The 15,272-nt window shown below is 39.2% G+C and overlaps 1 protein-coding gene across 7 annotated transcripts in view; it reads right to left on the bottom strand.

Moving 5' to 3' along the window:
* Positions 1-15,272, bottom strand: part of LOC132161355 (protein unc-80 homolog) — a 56,402-nt gene that overhangs the window by 24,663 nt on the left and 16,467 nt on the right. For all 7 annotated transcript variants that reach the window (XM_059571333.1, XM_059571336.1, XM_059571334.1 and 4 more), the window contains 6 exons: positions 15,067-15,215; positions 12,040-12,200; positions 11,676-11,884; positions 9,931-10,037; positions 806-953; positions 164-336 (listed from right to left, as the gene is read on the bottom strand). In XM_059571333.1, the coding sequence (XP_059427316.1) occupies positions 164-336; positions 806-953; positions 9,931-10,037; positions 11,676-11,884; positions 12,040-12,200; positions 15,067-15,215 (947 nt within the window). The remainder of the gene's footprint in view (positions 1-163; positions 337-805; positions 954-9,930; positions 10,038-11,675; positions 11,885-12,039; positions 12,201-15,066; positions 15,216-15,272) is intronic.

Below are 15,272 nucleotides of genomic sequence, written 5' to 3'. Positions count from 1 at the left end.
TAATTCATAGTTTTGATGCCTTCAGTGTGAATCTACAATTTTCATAGTCATGAAAAAATAAAGAAAATTCTTTGAATGAGAAGGTGTGTCCAAACTTTTGGTCTGTACTGTGTATATATATATATATATATATATATATATAAACAGAAGAAACAAAACTGACCAGGTCCAGTGCTGCTGCTAAAATCGAAGCATCTGGTATGGTTCCCGGTTCACAGCAGTTCAACAGGAACTGAAATCTCTTCATGCCCTGTCTGATTGCACCTAGATTCACAATGTTCTTATTCTTCATGGCCTCCTGACTGGCAGCCAAACGCTCCTGGAATCCATGGCAACCTTGTCATGGTAGAGAACGGTGTAAGTCAAAGGAGTGTAGAACCTCTACATGAACAGCTGAAAATAATTTATGAAATATGCATCCGGTGATAGCAAATGAACATGCAAGTCTGTTTTTTGGCACTAGTCTGAAACAACAAGAATACTCAAGATTTGCAAATCAAACTATGACTTCTGAAATCCCCTGAACAAACATCTAGTAACTATTAACTATTAACTTGGAGAGCTGAAGGTTCACGACAAGTCTGACAAAGCTGTGACGGGTCATGGTGCCGGGTCATAGGTCAGAGAACCACAGTCCCTCTTCCAGCGGATGGCTCTGACAAAGATGGACAAACACACAGAGAGCTGGTATGGAAGATGGTAGAGGAGTGTACCAGAAGCACAAGACACATCAAATACGGGCACACAAACAAACAAACACAGCGAATTGTGGACGGGGGTCGGGGAAGGCACCCCAGGATTCTACCATCTTTCTCTTCTGTGTGGTGAAGCTTGGAAGGGTTCCTCCGACCAGACCGCCATTTACCGAGCCGCTTGAAGAAATTCTCCTCTTCCTCTCGCCCATATTCGATAGCGCTACCCTCCGACAGCTTCACAGCACTGGTGAACTTGACCTGAGATGTACAGAAAAACTAGAATCAAGGTCTTCCTGTCTAATAGCTCTACAGCAATGACTGATTGTCTGCTATGAGGGTCCAGCTTTATTCCCAAGAAAGAAATTAGGCGAGGCAGAAAAATGATTGCACTAATGATCAAGGTAACATTGACATAGTTTCTGGTGGAAACTGATGAATATAACCCCCTTTCCCCCCTTGTGTGTGCATACTGATTGAGTATAATTATTGTTAATTCATTTTACTTTTTTTAAGTTTCATTTATTATAGTTAACTAAACACTTTAACAATTTTGTTATTAGAACTAAAATTAATGTTAAATAATATATATATATATAATATATATAATATATATAGCATTTTTATTTAATTTAGTTGTCACAGAAAAATTTTGCATTTGAATTTAGTTTAACTCAATGTACTAAAATGACTAAAACAGAAATAAAAATTTAAATGTACATAAACATATTTGAAAAAAGCTACTAAAATGAAAAAAAAGAACAACAAAAAAGGAGAGGGAAAATATAACATATATTCAAAGAAAGTTGTAACGAAGAGGCTGAGGCAGAATGTGAATCCATTTGCAGGAGTTTATTAAAGGAAGATCTTATAATCAGAGTCGTGTTACCAGGCAAAGTGTCAATACCATAAGGGCAGTCCGATCTTTCAACATACAGTCGTGGCCAAAAGTTTTGAGAATTACATAAATATTATTTTTCAAAAAGTTGCTGCTAAACTGCTTTTAGATCTTTGTTTCAGTTGTTTCTGTGATGTACTGAAATATAATTACAAGCACTTCATACGTTTCAAATGCTTTTATCGACAATTACATGACATTTATGCAAAGAGTCAGTATTTGCAGTGTTGGCCCTTCTTTTTCAGGACCTCTGCAATTCGACTGGGCATGCTCTCAATCAACTTCTGGGCCAAATCCTGACTGATAGCAACCACAAGTTGACCACAAGTTCTCAATGGGATTCAGATCTGGGGAGTTTCCAGGCCATGGACCCAAAATTTCAACATTCTGGTCCCCGAGCCACTTAGTTATCACTTTTGCCTTATGGCACGGTGCTCCATCGTGCTGGAAAATGCATTGTTCTTCACCAAACTGTTGTTGGATTGTTGGAAGAAGTTGCTGTTGGAGGGTGTTTTGGTACCATTCTTTATTCATGGCTGTGTTTTTGGGCAGAATTGTGAGCCCACTCCCTTGGATGAGAAGCAACCCCACACATGAATGGTGTCAGGATGCTTTACTGTTGGCATGACACAGGACTGATGGTAGCGCTCACCTTTTCTTCTCCGGACAAGCCTTTTTCCAGATGCCCCAAACAATCGGAAAGGGGCTTCATCGGAAAATATGACTTTGCCCCAGTCCTCAGCAGTCCATTCACTATACTTTCTGCAGAAGATCAATCTGTCCCTGATGTGGAGAGAAGACAAGTGGCTTCTTTGCTGCCCTTCTTGACACCAGGCCATCTTCCAAAAGTCTTGGCCTCACTGTGCGTGCAGATGCGCTCACACCTGCCTTCTGCCATTCCTGAGCAAGCTCTGCACTGGTGGCACTCCGATCCAGCAGCTGAATCCTCTTTAGGAGTCCTGGCGCTTGCTGGACTTTCTTGGACGCCCTGAAGCCTTCTTTACAAGAATTGAACCTCTTTCCTTGAAGTTCTTGATGATCCTATAAATTGTTGATTTAGGTGCAATCTTAGTAGCCACAATATCCTTGCCTGTGAAGCCATTTTTATGCAACGCAATGATGGCTGCACGCATTTCTTTGCAGGTCACCATGGTTAACAATGGAAGAACATTGATTTTAAGCATCACCCTCCTTTTAACATGTCAAGTCTGCCATTCTAACCCAATCAGCCTGACATAATGATCTCCAGCCTTGTGCTCGTCAACATTCTCACCTGAGTTAACAAGACGATTACTGAAATGATCTCAGCAGGTCCTTTAATGACAGCAATGAAATGCAGTGGAAAGGGATTAAGTTTTTTGGGATTAAGTTAATTTTCATGGCAAAGAAGGACTATGCAATTCATCTGATCACTCTTCATAACATTCTGGAGTATATGCAAATTGCTATTATAAAACCTCAAGCAGCAACTTTTCCAATTTCCAATATTTATGTAATTCTCAAAACTTTTGGCCATGACTGTACACAGGGGTTATCCAATAGGCAGAGACGAGTAGGCAGGCGAACAGGTCAAACACAAACATCAGTCCAAACAAGTAGTAAATCCAAAGGGGCAATCCAAGAGACGTGAACGAGATAACAGGCAGAATCGTGATCAAACAGGCAGTCAGAATACTCACAAGGAAAACGCTTGGTAAGGCAGGTTAACTGGCAATACTTCGCAGTGAAGTGTCATGCTAGCACATGTTAAATAGTCCCAAACAGGAAATGACTGTAGAAGCAGAGGGAGTGGTGAACAGTCAGTACTCTGGTGAGGGCTCCCTCTGCTGGCATGGCGTTACAGAATCCCCTTCCCTAGGAGTGCCTCCTGGCACTCGACGCAGACGTCCCCATGGTCGTGGCGCTGGTCAATCGGGTCTGGCTCGATGGAAGTCCTCCGTGAGAGACGGATCCAGAATGTCGCTGGCGGCTACCCATGACCTCTCCTCAGGTCCATAGCCCTCCCAGTACACAAAATATTGGAGCTGACCCCCTCTCCTTCTCGAGTCCAGTAATTCCTTGACCATGTAGGCCGGTGCTCCATCAATGTCCAGTGGCGGTGGTGGCTCTTGAGCCTCATGATTGGGGTCAGCATCTGTGTGGACTGGTTTCAGCAGTTAGACATGGAAGGAGGGAGAGATACGGTAGTTAGCAGGAAGCTCTAATTTGGTAAGTGACTTCATTGATTCTTCGTAGAATTTTGAAAGGGCCAACGTACCTTGGGCTGAGCTTCCTGCTTGGTAGCCGCAACTTGAGATCCCGTGTTGAGAGCCAGACCCTTTGTCCTGGTTGGTAGGATGGATGTGGGCGACGTCGCTTGTTAGCCTGGAGTTCCTGTACTCGGACAGCTCGTTGTAGGCGGACATGAGCACTGTCCCACACCCTCTCGCTCCGATGAATCCAGTCATCCACAGCAGGGACTGATGATGGTTTGCCAGACCACGGGAACATAGGGGGTTGGTCAGGGGCGGACTGGGACCAAAAAGTGGCCCTGGACTTTCTGGCCCACAGCAGCCCACCACATCAAAACGCAAACGCCCCTGTTTTGATGTAATTTATTTATTTGATATTTAAGTATACTGTTTGGGGATTTTAACCAATAGGGCAACTGATCCTCCATTGAAAAAAAAAAAAAAGATAACCTGTGTGCTGCAGCTGTTCATTTAGCGACTCCTAGTGAGTGATACATGTTCATCACGAGACAAACATTCTCCTAGAACTCACACTTTGCATTCAATTAACCAGTGTTGGGGAGTAACTAGTTACATGTAACTTAATTACGTAATTTAATTACAAAATAAATGTAACTGTAATCAGTTACAGTTACTAAGACAAAAATGAGTCATTAAATTACAGTTACTTCTGAAAATTTTAAAGATTACAGTGGGGATTACATTTGAATATTTACACACATCCACATACAGATGTAATTGATTTCTTTCCCAAATTGAACTGACTATTCTGAGACGTACGGCCCTATAATTTCCGCGATGCAGAAACATAGTCTGGTTAGTAGAATCCAGTCATAAAAACGGAATTGCTATTGCCTAACACGGACGGAATATGCCACATTTTGGACAAATATATCAAAAGTACACTTGAATCAAAGCATATGCAAAGTTTTAATATTTGCTATAAATTCAGAGACAAAGGTTACTGTTGTTAAACCATGCCACAAATTTACATATTTATTTATTTAAAAATAAATACAAATGGTAATCCATTTGCAATAACAATAATTAAAAAAAACATGGTTACTGTACTTTTACGTAATAAAAGCAGTTAATTTTTGTGAGGGAAAAACATGACTCATGTTCAGTATTAGGATTTTATATTGTAGTGATGCACTCAATTTGACATGTAGGCAATTTAGAAAGTATAGTTTTGTTAAATCTTGAGTGTTAAAGTCATGAGGTAGATGGATAACAGGGCAAAATAAAGAGACTGAAAAGAAAAAAGAAATGAAGTGAAGGTGAAGTTCAGGAGAGAACTTTTAATTATTTTGCATGTCCCCAAACTAAAGATTTAAATTTTTTTTTTATATCAGGTCCATACAAAAAATAGTGTTGTCCATGAATTTGTTTGTATGAGTTTGAGATTTCCCGGTCTGAAATTTTATCCCAGTCCGCCCCATGTGGAAATTAATGAAGCAGACATGCAGACATGTGTTCAAATTTGATCATCTTAATTCAAGTGATGAAGGATTGTAAAAGTCTGACAGTATTGAGCACTGCTGTAAGGTTAAACCTGAATGGTGTAAATGTTTGAAGATGATTAACAGTTGCAAATAAACATTTATTGGAGATTTTGAAAAGTAATCAAAAAGTAATCAAAAGTAATTAGTTACATTACTTTAATAAAGTAATTGAAAAAGTTACACTACTATTACATTTTAAATAGGGTAATTTATAATCTGTAACCTATTACATTTCCAAAGTAACCTTCCCAACACTGCAACAGATGCATGAATATGCGGTAATATAAGTTCGTGATCCGATTCGTGAACAGATTATTCTCTTGAGTAAATCTTTTAAAATAATCATTTATTTTGTTTAACGAAAACATTGTGGAAACCAGTGGTTCACAAACTGGATAGATCTGAGGTGCAGGGCTCGCAAAATCGCTAGCCCGACGTCCAGGGGCTATTGTGTTTTGCAGTCGGGCTCCAAAATGTATCACTGCTCTTCCCGACGGGCTATCTTGAATAGTGATTTAAAATTCGCGTTGTTCACTCGCTTGGAGGGGTGAAATGTATCGTAGTTGATCGTTTTCACTTGTTTCTAAATCTTGCTGATTCAACTTTTTTAAACAATTTGCGCGCGTTCGAAGCTTGCGCGCACTCGTTCAAAGCACGCGCTGTGAGCAGCATTTCAGACAATGCGCGTACAAAGAATTAATTCATCTTTTGGGTATCCTAACTTCTGAATGAACAAATACACACACAATTATTTCAAAATAATTGTCTTTGCAAGTATTCTTGTAAACACAGTCAGTTATGTTTTAAGTGAACGTATACAGTGGCCTGCTGCTCAGAGAAATTCGCTGTACCAGATGAATCTGTCTCTCTCTAAATTAGACGAAAATGCGCTTGTTGGCTGTGCGATCGACTCACTCATCCATTTGCGTAGAAAAGAGATGTAATATTATGATTTCCGTCAATTAAAAAAAAAAAAAAAAAAGAAATATATATATATATATATATATATATATATATATATATATTTGTGTACCGGGTGGGCCGGCCCACATTGGCTAGCGGCCCACCGGGAAAAGTCCCGGTGCTCCAGATGGCCAGTCCGCCCCTGGGGTTGGTATCCGAGGACACTCTGGAAAGGGGTCAGACCTGTTGATGAGTGAGTTAGCGAGTTCTGTGCATACTCTGCCCATGGGAGGAATTCTGACCATCGATGTTGTTCTCTGCTGCAGTATGACCGTAAGTATCTGCCTAATTCCTGATTTAGTCTCTCCACCTGACCATTAGCTTGGGGATGATAACCAGAAGTGAGACTGACATTAATATCCAGTTGTTTGCAGAATGCTCTCCATACTTGGGATGTAAACTGGGTACCTCTGTCACTGACTATATCCTCCGGGATTCCATAGTTCCTGAACACGTGGTGGAACATAGCCTGTGCCGTCTCCATGGCGGTGGGGAGTCCTTTCAAGGGGACTAACCGGCAGGACTTTGAGAATCTGTCAATGATAACAAGGATTGTCGTGAAACCATGGGACAGCGGTAAGTCAGTAAAAAAGTCTATAGAGAGATGAGACCAGGGACGTTGTGGGATGGGCAGAGGTTGCAGGAGTCCAGAGGGTAATTCCTTGGGGGTCTTAGATTGACCTGACAAGCTTTGACGTAATTAGTGACGTCCTTGGACTAATGTGATAACTAATGTGATAACCCAGGAATGGTGTCTGCTTGACATGAAACTCACATTTCTCTGCCTTGACGTACAGGTGATTCTTCAGAAGCCGAGTGAGGACGGTCTTGACATGGTCAATGTGTTCTGCCTCAGACTTGGAGTATATGAGAATGTCATCAATGTAAGCAATTACGTACTGGTTAAGCAGGTCCCAGAAGATCTCGTTTATGAAAGACTGGAAGACAGCGGGTGCGTTGGCAAGTCCATACAGCATGACCTGATACTCATAGTGCCCTCTAGTGGTGAGGAAGGCAGTCTTCCACTCGTCGCCCTCCTTGATGCGAATGAGGTTGTATGTACTTCGTAAGCCTAATTTGGTCTAAATCCTTGCTTCACAGAGCTGTTCCAGAGCCGAAGGGACCAGTGGTAAAGGGTAGCGGAATTTTATCGTGACGTTGTTTAATCCCCGATAATCAGTACAGGGCCTGAGTCCTCTGTCCTTTTTCTCCACAAAGAACCACCCTGCTGCAGCTGGAGACGTGGAAGGTCGGATGAGTCCTGAACTCAGGAGAACTAGTGTTCCTGTAGCTCAATTGGTAGAGCATTGCATTCTCAAGCGCAAGGTTGGGGGTTCGATTCCCCAGGAACACATGATAGGTAAAAATTGATAGCCTGAATGCACTGTAAGTCGCTTTTGATAAAAGCGTTTGCCAAATGCATACATTTAATTTAATTTTAATTTTAACTCAGGGCCTCCTCAATATAATCCTCCATGGCTTGGGATTCTGTGCGAGATAAGGGATAAACACGACCCTTGGGGGGCATGGCATTGGGGAGTAAATCAATATTACAGTCCCAAGGACGATGGGGTGGTAGTTGTGTTGCCTTAGTTTTACTATAGACCTCTGCTAGGTCATCGTAACAGGAGGGAATATTGACAGTCTTAGTACTCGAAGGACTTTCAACACTAGTGATAAAGCAAGGCTGGGGAACTGACGAGAAACAGTGACTTTCACAAAAAGCTGACCACTTGGTCAACGCACCCTGATGCCATGACAGGACGGGTCATGAATGGACAGCCATGGGAATCCTAGGATGACTTCATGCTTAGGTGAATTAACGACATAGAAGGATATGGACTCCTGGTGAAATAACCCCACTTGCAATGTAAGTGTCTTAGTTTGTTGATTTATTTTAGTTCCGATTCCTGTGTCATTGATGGCTTTGATCTTGATGGGTGGGTTACATGGTTGGATGGGTAAGTTATACTTCGTGACGATATCTTTATGAGTGAGATTTAATGCAGCTCCGGAATCGATCATTGCTGTTAATTTGATGGACAGCTCTTTAGTTTTTAAGATAAGGGGAAGTTTGAATGATTGATTATTAGGTATAGACAAGTGTTCCATATCTACCAGAATGGGTTTCAGAGCCTTGCGTGGACATATCTGGCATCGATGGCCTGGTTCACCGCAGTAGAAACAGAGATGGAGATGGCATCGCCGTGCTCGTTCACTTTCAGAAAGTTTGGTATAGTTGACTTGGATGGGTTCTACGGGCGTTATAGTTTTATTTACAGTCGTGGTAACAGGCGGTACTTCCTTTATATACTTTCCTCGCGGAGTCTGTCTCATGAAATTATCCATCCTAATTGCAAATGTGACGAAGTCAGTAAGCGATGAAATTTCTCCTTTACGTACGAGCTCTGCCTGGAGATCCGTGTTGAGGCTTCTCTGGAATACGGCTTTCAGGGAAACGTCATTCCACCCACTCTAAGCAGCGAGGGTGCGAAACAAGATGGCGTACTCGGCGGCTGTTCTGTTTCCTTGCGACATTTGTAGAAGTTGAGTTGATATATCCTTGCCCCCTGCGGGATATTCAAACACGTCTGAATCTCATGTCAGTATCCCAAACAGCTGCAGCCCAGTCAATCACCTTCCCAGACAACAAGGACATCATGACAGCACATTTCTTTTCGTCAGAATTAAACTTGTCCTCCTGATTGTCGAAATAAATCTTTACTTGACGAACAAAGCCTCGACATCTATCAGCAGACCCATCTAATTTATCTGGTAGTGCGAAACTCACCGCTCTGGAAGTGACTGGATGTAGCTCGTCAATTGCTCGTTGACTGCTTGAAGTTTACTCAACTGATCTTGGTACCCCTTTAAGACTTCACTTTGATAAGCGAACGCCGCTTGCATGTTAGAAACTTCCGCTGGATTCAGTTGAGGCGAAGTATTCTGTAACGAAGAGGCTGAGGCGGAATGTGAATCCATTTGCAGGAGTTTATTAAAGGAAGATCTTATAATCAGAGTCGTGTTACCAGGCAAAGTGTCAATACCGTAAGGGCAGTCCGATCTTTCAACATACACAGGGGTTATCCCTGTAACCATGTTAATAGGCAGAGACGAGTAGGCAGGCGAACAGGTCAAACACAAACATCAGTCCAATCAAGTAGTAAATCCAAAGGGGCAATCCAAGAGACGTGAACGAGATAACAGGCAGAATCGTGATCAAACAGGCAGTCAGAATACTCACAAGGAAAACGCTTGGTAAGGCAGGTTAACTGGCAATACTTCGCAGTGAAGTGTCATGCTAGCACATGTTAAATAGTCCCAAACAGGAAATGACTGTGGAAGCAGAGGGAGTGGTGAACAGTCAGTACTCTGGTGAGGGCTCCCTTTGCTGGCGTGGCGTTACAAAAGTGTGTAAACTTGTAACACCACTTGACAATATAGAGTCATTAAACTTGAAAATGGTATGAATACATATCAAACCAACATAGATAATATTACATTACATAGATAATATTACAGAACTTTGCAGATGAGTTCTAAACTAGATTATTTATTACCATGGACACTCTTACATGTCACTGACCATTACAACCAACTATTCTAACCTTAATACAGTAAATGCAGAGATTTGCCCTCACCTTGGAGCTCTGTCTGATAAAGGACAGTCTGTCCACTGAGCTGATGTCCAGCAGGTCTTCCACCCCATCAGCCAGACCAGAGAGAGAGGAGCGTTTTAGCCAGTTTCCTGTTCCACAATTTAAATGGTTATATGAAATAAAGTCAGTTTAGCACTCTGGTAACTCTTGAGACTTATTCAGGTTTGCACTCTGGTGCCCTTTAAAGGGAAGTGCAAACAAGCCAAAAGGAATGTAAGAGGGAAGATTTCATGCTGGTGCTCCGGCTCATAGAGCAAAAACACAAAAATGGACAAATAACACATACACTCACAGTACATAAAAGTATTATAAATAAATAAACCTTTGAATGCATTTTTTTTTTTTCAAATTAAAGCTTCCATTATGACACTGTATGATGAGGCTGCATTACTAAAACACAACACACATACGTAACATGGAGAGAGTGAGTGGATGGCGAACTTTCCTATGGCATGCTGGTGACAAAAAGGAAAGAACACAGATATGAATGATTTTTCATAACATTCAGATCCCTAACACACCACCAGTAAACCAATTACAACTGAAGACTCTAGTTAAAAAACTGTTTATTGGTTGATTTAAGTCCTAATATTAATTTTACAATCTCTCATATTACAAGCATTCTTATCATAAATGTTGAGTACCAGAAACAGAAACTTTTTATAATCTTTTATTATTATAATTAATAATAATTAACACATTAAAGAAAATGCATATCTTCATTTGTTATAAACAAATTAAAGTGAGTAAATTATTCCTAAAGAATCATCTGTATATGGAAATTACAGATTTATAGTTATTAGTTACAGAGACCAAATTACTATCAATTTTAAACTATTAAGATAAATGTATATACTAGGTGTTGAATGACTTCTGATTTTTTAAAGTCGACTTTTATGTGATGAAAGTCGAGTCGACATGGACTAGTCGCTGATGACGTCATTAACGAACAAATAAACCTGAACCTGGAGCTGAGACTCAAACACCTTGTGCACAGCTATGGCATTTGACACAGCTTAGTTTCTAAACTTTTTTTATAGAGAAAACACAAATCACAGAACAGTGTTGACACTACATTTCCGCGCTGAATGATTCTGTGTGCGCGATCTGCGAGTGATGTACGAGCTACTGTCTGAAGCCTAAGTGTGTGCGTTACAGGGCAGCAGCGCATTAGATTATAACAGTGATTAACTTACCTGTACAGTAAGCTGTTTAAAACATTCTCCCGTTCAATTACGAGCATCCAGTAATATAATCACATGTCTTGTGGAGTGCTTTTGGAGTATGCAGTTATTTGTCATTTTAGCTGTTTGCAATAGGAGTGTAAATGTGGAAGCCCTTCAAAGATTTCTCATCCTGTCGCGCCCTCTATAGGACCAGTGACTAGTCAACTTCCAGCTTAAAGCGTCATGGTAGAGTACTAAAGTCGACTAGTTAACTAATCGATTAGTCGTGAACCCACAGATATATACTGTACTTTCTATTTTACTTACTGTTTAGCTGGTGTTTAATGAGTAAATGTATTTCATAATATGGAATATTATGAAACCTGAATCCTGCTTATACAGTAATTCTGTAATTAAAGAAATTAAAAGATAGAGTAGCCAAGGGCATGAAGTCATGTTGTTTACAGTGAAGACTGTAATTATCTGCTTTGTATAGGAAAACAAAGGAACAGAGACAATTATGGTTATGTTTGTAAAGAACATCTCTCACAAAAAACATACCTATGGGCAGTTTGAGTTTCTTGCGTAGTGAAATCCGTCGGGAACGTGACCGTGAACGCCGGTCTGTGGTAGTACCAGAGTGGGCAGTGGTGCACTCTGACGTATCCTGCTCTGATTGGCTGCTTGTATCACTGGCGGCACTCTGAGATTTGAACATCTTCCTCCAAAAGTCTTTCTTTCCTAAAAGCGCTCCTGGGATTTGCTCCTCACTGATAGACCGAAACACAACACACAAAAACTCAGTTCATGCATATATTTGATTTATGCATTACAAATATTTGAAACTGTTCAAATTGATTTACAAATAAATGTTGAAATGTTCTAATACCAATCATGTGAATAAATGTCATATATATGAATGTACTTTTTTGCTGAAGATGACTTGGTCTCCTTGTCGTCTGTTTTTTTAGTGGTATTGAGTTTTTCAGCGCTGTCCAGAAGGGCACTGAGAGCCACACGTCGGAAGACATTTCCATGGGACTCCTTAATAAACTGAACCAGCTGACGTATGTCACAATACAGGCCCTGTTTTTTGTATGTTTAGATGTAAGGAGAGACATAGTGTGAATGTGAAAGAGAGAGATGGAAAATAGAAAACAGAAGTATAGATTTAATTATTTATTCTTTTGTGAACAATGGAGTGTTTTTGTCTGCACAGGAAATTATCAGCTATTCATTTTCCATAGTCTATACACATAGACACACTCAAAGTAAAATTAGTGCTAAAACTGTCCTAACCAGATGCAATGCGTCAATATATATATATATATATATATAATTTGTGAACTAATTTTCAGGGGAAGTTGCCAAAGGAAGGTCGATTTGTTGCTAAAAGTTGCTAAATGATATTGTGATGTCATTGATGTCATCTCAGCAAAAAAAAAAAAAAAAAAAATTTAGTTCGTAAAATAATATAAATGCATAATATAATAATATATATAAAAAAATAAGTGAACGAGTCTATGTTTCGTTTATTATCTGGCTCGGCTCGGTGTTCATCTTCAGTTTTCTCTTCACAGCAGTTCAGTCAGTGTACTGTTTGAGTAAATGAATTACTCCGGGATATTGGTTTGTTTGAACTCAGAGGGAGTGTCAGCCACATTAAAAAAGTTAACAGCTTAAATCATTTGTGGATTAATGCGTATTGGAGATGCGAACCGTTTAAAACGATTCAGTTCTATTTGGTGAACTGGTTCAAAAAGATCCGGTTACATCGAATGATTCATTCGCGAACCGGATATCACAAACTGCTTTGTTTTGAACTCTCTCACAACAGACACGGAAGAGAAGACAATGCTGAATAAAGTCGTCGTTTTTGCTATTTTTGGACCAAAATGTGTTTTCGATGCTTTAAAAAATTCTAACTGACCCTCTGATGTCACATGGACTACTTTGATGTTGTTTTTCTTTCCTTTCTGGACATGGACAGTATACCGTACACACAGCTTCAATGGAGGGACTGAGAGCTCTCGGACTAAATCTAAAATATCTTAAACTGGGTTCCGAAGATAAACGGAGGTCTCACTGGTTTGGAACGACATGAGGGTGAGTTATTAATTACATAATTTTGATTACTGGGTGAACTAACCCTTTAAATACAACATTGAATTATTAAAAACACATTTTTTAACAATTACAATTTAAGATTTTTTATTAAATAGTTAACAAAAACTACATATTCTGAACAATTATAGTTTTAAGCAGTTTATTAGTAGTTATTATGTATGCTACACTCTAAGAAAAGTCTGTAAAAATAGTCTATATGTTAATATGAAGGAAATGTTATACTGATTTTGAACTATGCATTGTTTTTTGTGTTTTTGGATTACAGGGTTATAATGGATAATGGATTACAGATAATGTCCTAGAAAATCACTAGTACCTTTTCCATTTGTATAGATATATTTTCTTACTGAATACTAACTTATTAACAATCGCAGGTACCATCTACTAACAAGGTGTATCACAAAGTGGTACTTTGACGTCATAAACCAATCTTATCAATAAACCACTTCAAACTGAGCACACCTAATTAGTATTTATCAATTGCAAATATCAAACTTAATTCATGTGACTTGTTTACTTCCATATTTGGTTTCCACTTTTTATGTAATTTAGATGGAAAAGGTGTGCCTTTTTATCATTGCAGTCATTTATCAAAAGTTGCCAAATATATATATAAAAAAAATAGTGAAATATTTTGCTAGATGCTTTTGGAAGAAAAAGTTGCTAGGGTAATCTGAAAAGTTGCTAAATCTAACAACTTCATGCTGAATGCGAAAATGATCACAAACCACAGCCAATCAGAACAATTCTGTCTCAGTTCTGCCTCACAGTGAAAAAAAGTAATATAATTGCGATCTCACAATAAAACCTAATTTCTCGCACTTGCCACTTTATTTCTATCAATTTATGGCTTTATTTCTATCAATTTGTGACTTTATTCACATAATTTGCAACCTTGTTTCTCAATTCGTGACCCTATTCTTGCAACTTTACATCCCACAGTGTGACTTAAAGTCGCAGTTTAACAGTTTTCTGTATTGTGACTTACATTTAAATGATTAAAAATGGATTATTGAAAATGATCCAAAAAACAAGTGAAGAAAAATTGCAAATAACTAAATACAATCTAGATAATTGTAGGTACCGGTATATAAAAAAACTACAGCAGCAAAATTATATACGAATTCAATGATTATCAATGACAATTTGGTCTCAAGCTAAAGGTACAACACTGAAGCCTATTCTCTTCTTGTACAAGCAGGCATATATAAAGTGTTAGACAAAAAGACAAAAACCACCACTGCAATATTTTGGGCAAATATAATTTCCTTAACTGGGAAAATCTAACAAAATACAATGAAGCCTGTCTTATGTTTAAAAACATAAATGGAAAAGCTCCTCCACCACTTAAGTAATTTTATTAAGCAGAAAAATGTAAACAACAAATCTACAAGATCTGCTCAGAGAGAGGACTATGAAATTCCTTTCAGTTCCACACTTCCAAATGAAATAAAAAATTGTACCACTCCTTCAGACAAATTCTTAAAGCCTGGCTTTTAAAAAATCAGACATGTGATAATGTTTAATCTATGTAGTTTACTGCTCATTTTATTATTACTTATGTTATCAGAATCTAAATGAGAAAGGGATAGGGACTGACTGATGGTTGTGAGAAGCCTGGTATATGTCACCAGAGATAAGTGTGTTGTTTTAGGATATGGAATTTCATATTTTCATGTTTAAACATGATGCTTACATGATACAATTAATATTGAAATAGCAAAAATATGTTTTATTGTATGGTGCCTGGTTAGTGTAACTTTCACCAAATGTAATTTCAAGTCCAAGCTTTTGGCAACTAATGAGTTAAATGCAGTACTCTCACCAGGTTCTCAGAACTGTGAAGCTCATGTGTAGTGGAGGCACATCTTGTGATGAGAGACTTGAACATGCAGCCCACCACCACAGTCTCCATGCTTTGGGCCAGAGACTTGTCTCCTCCAGTGGTGAAGTTGTTCCCGAAGCCAGCCTTGTCTGCAAACACATACAAGTCATCTCAGAGGAAAAACTGGGACCTGGCTGCCATATCTG

This window comes from Carassius carassius, chromosome 17, assembly GCF_963082965.1.
Source record: "Carassius carassius chromosome 17, fCarCar2.1, whole genome shotgun sequence".
NCBI classification, from domain to species: Eukaryota; Metazoa; Chordata; class Actinopteri; order Cypriniformes; family Cyprinidae; genus Carassius; species Carassius carassius.
The sequence above is the reverse complement of the archived record's forward strand: the minus strand, read 5'-3'. Positions and strand labels throughout refer to the sequence as shown.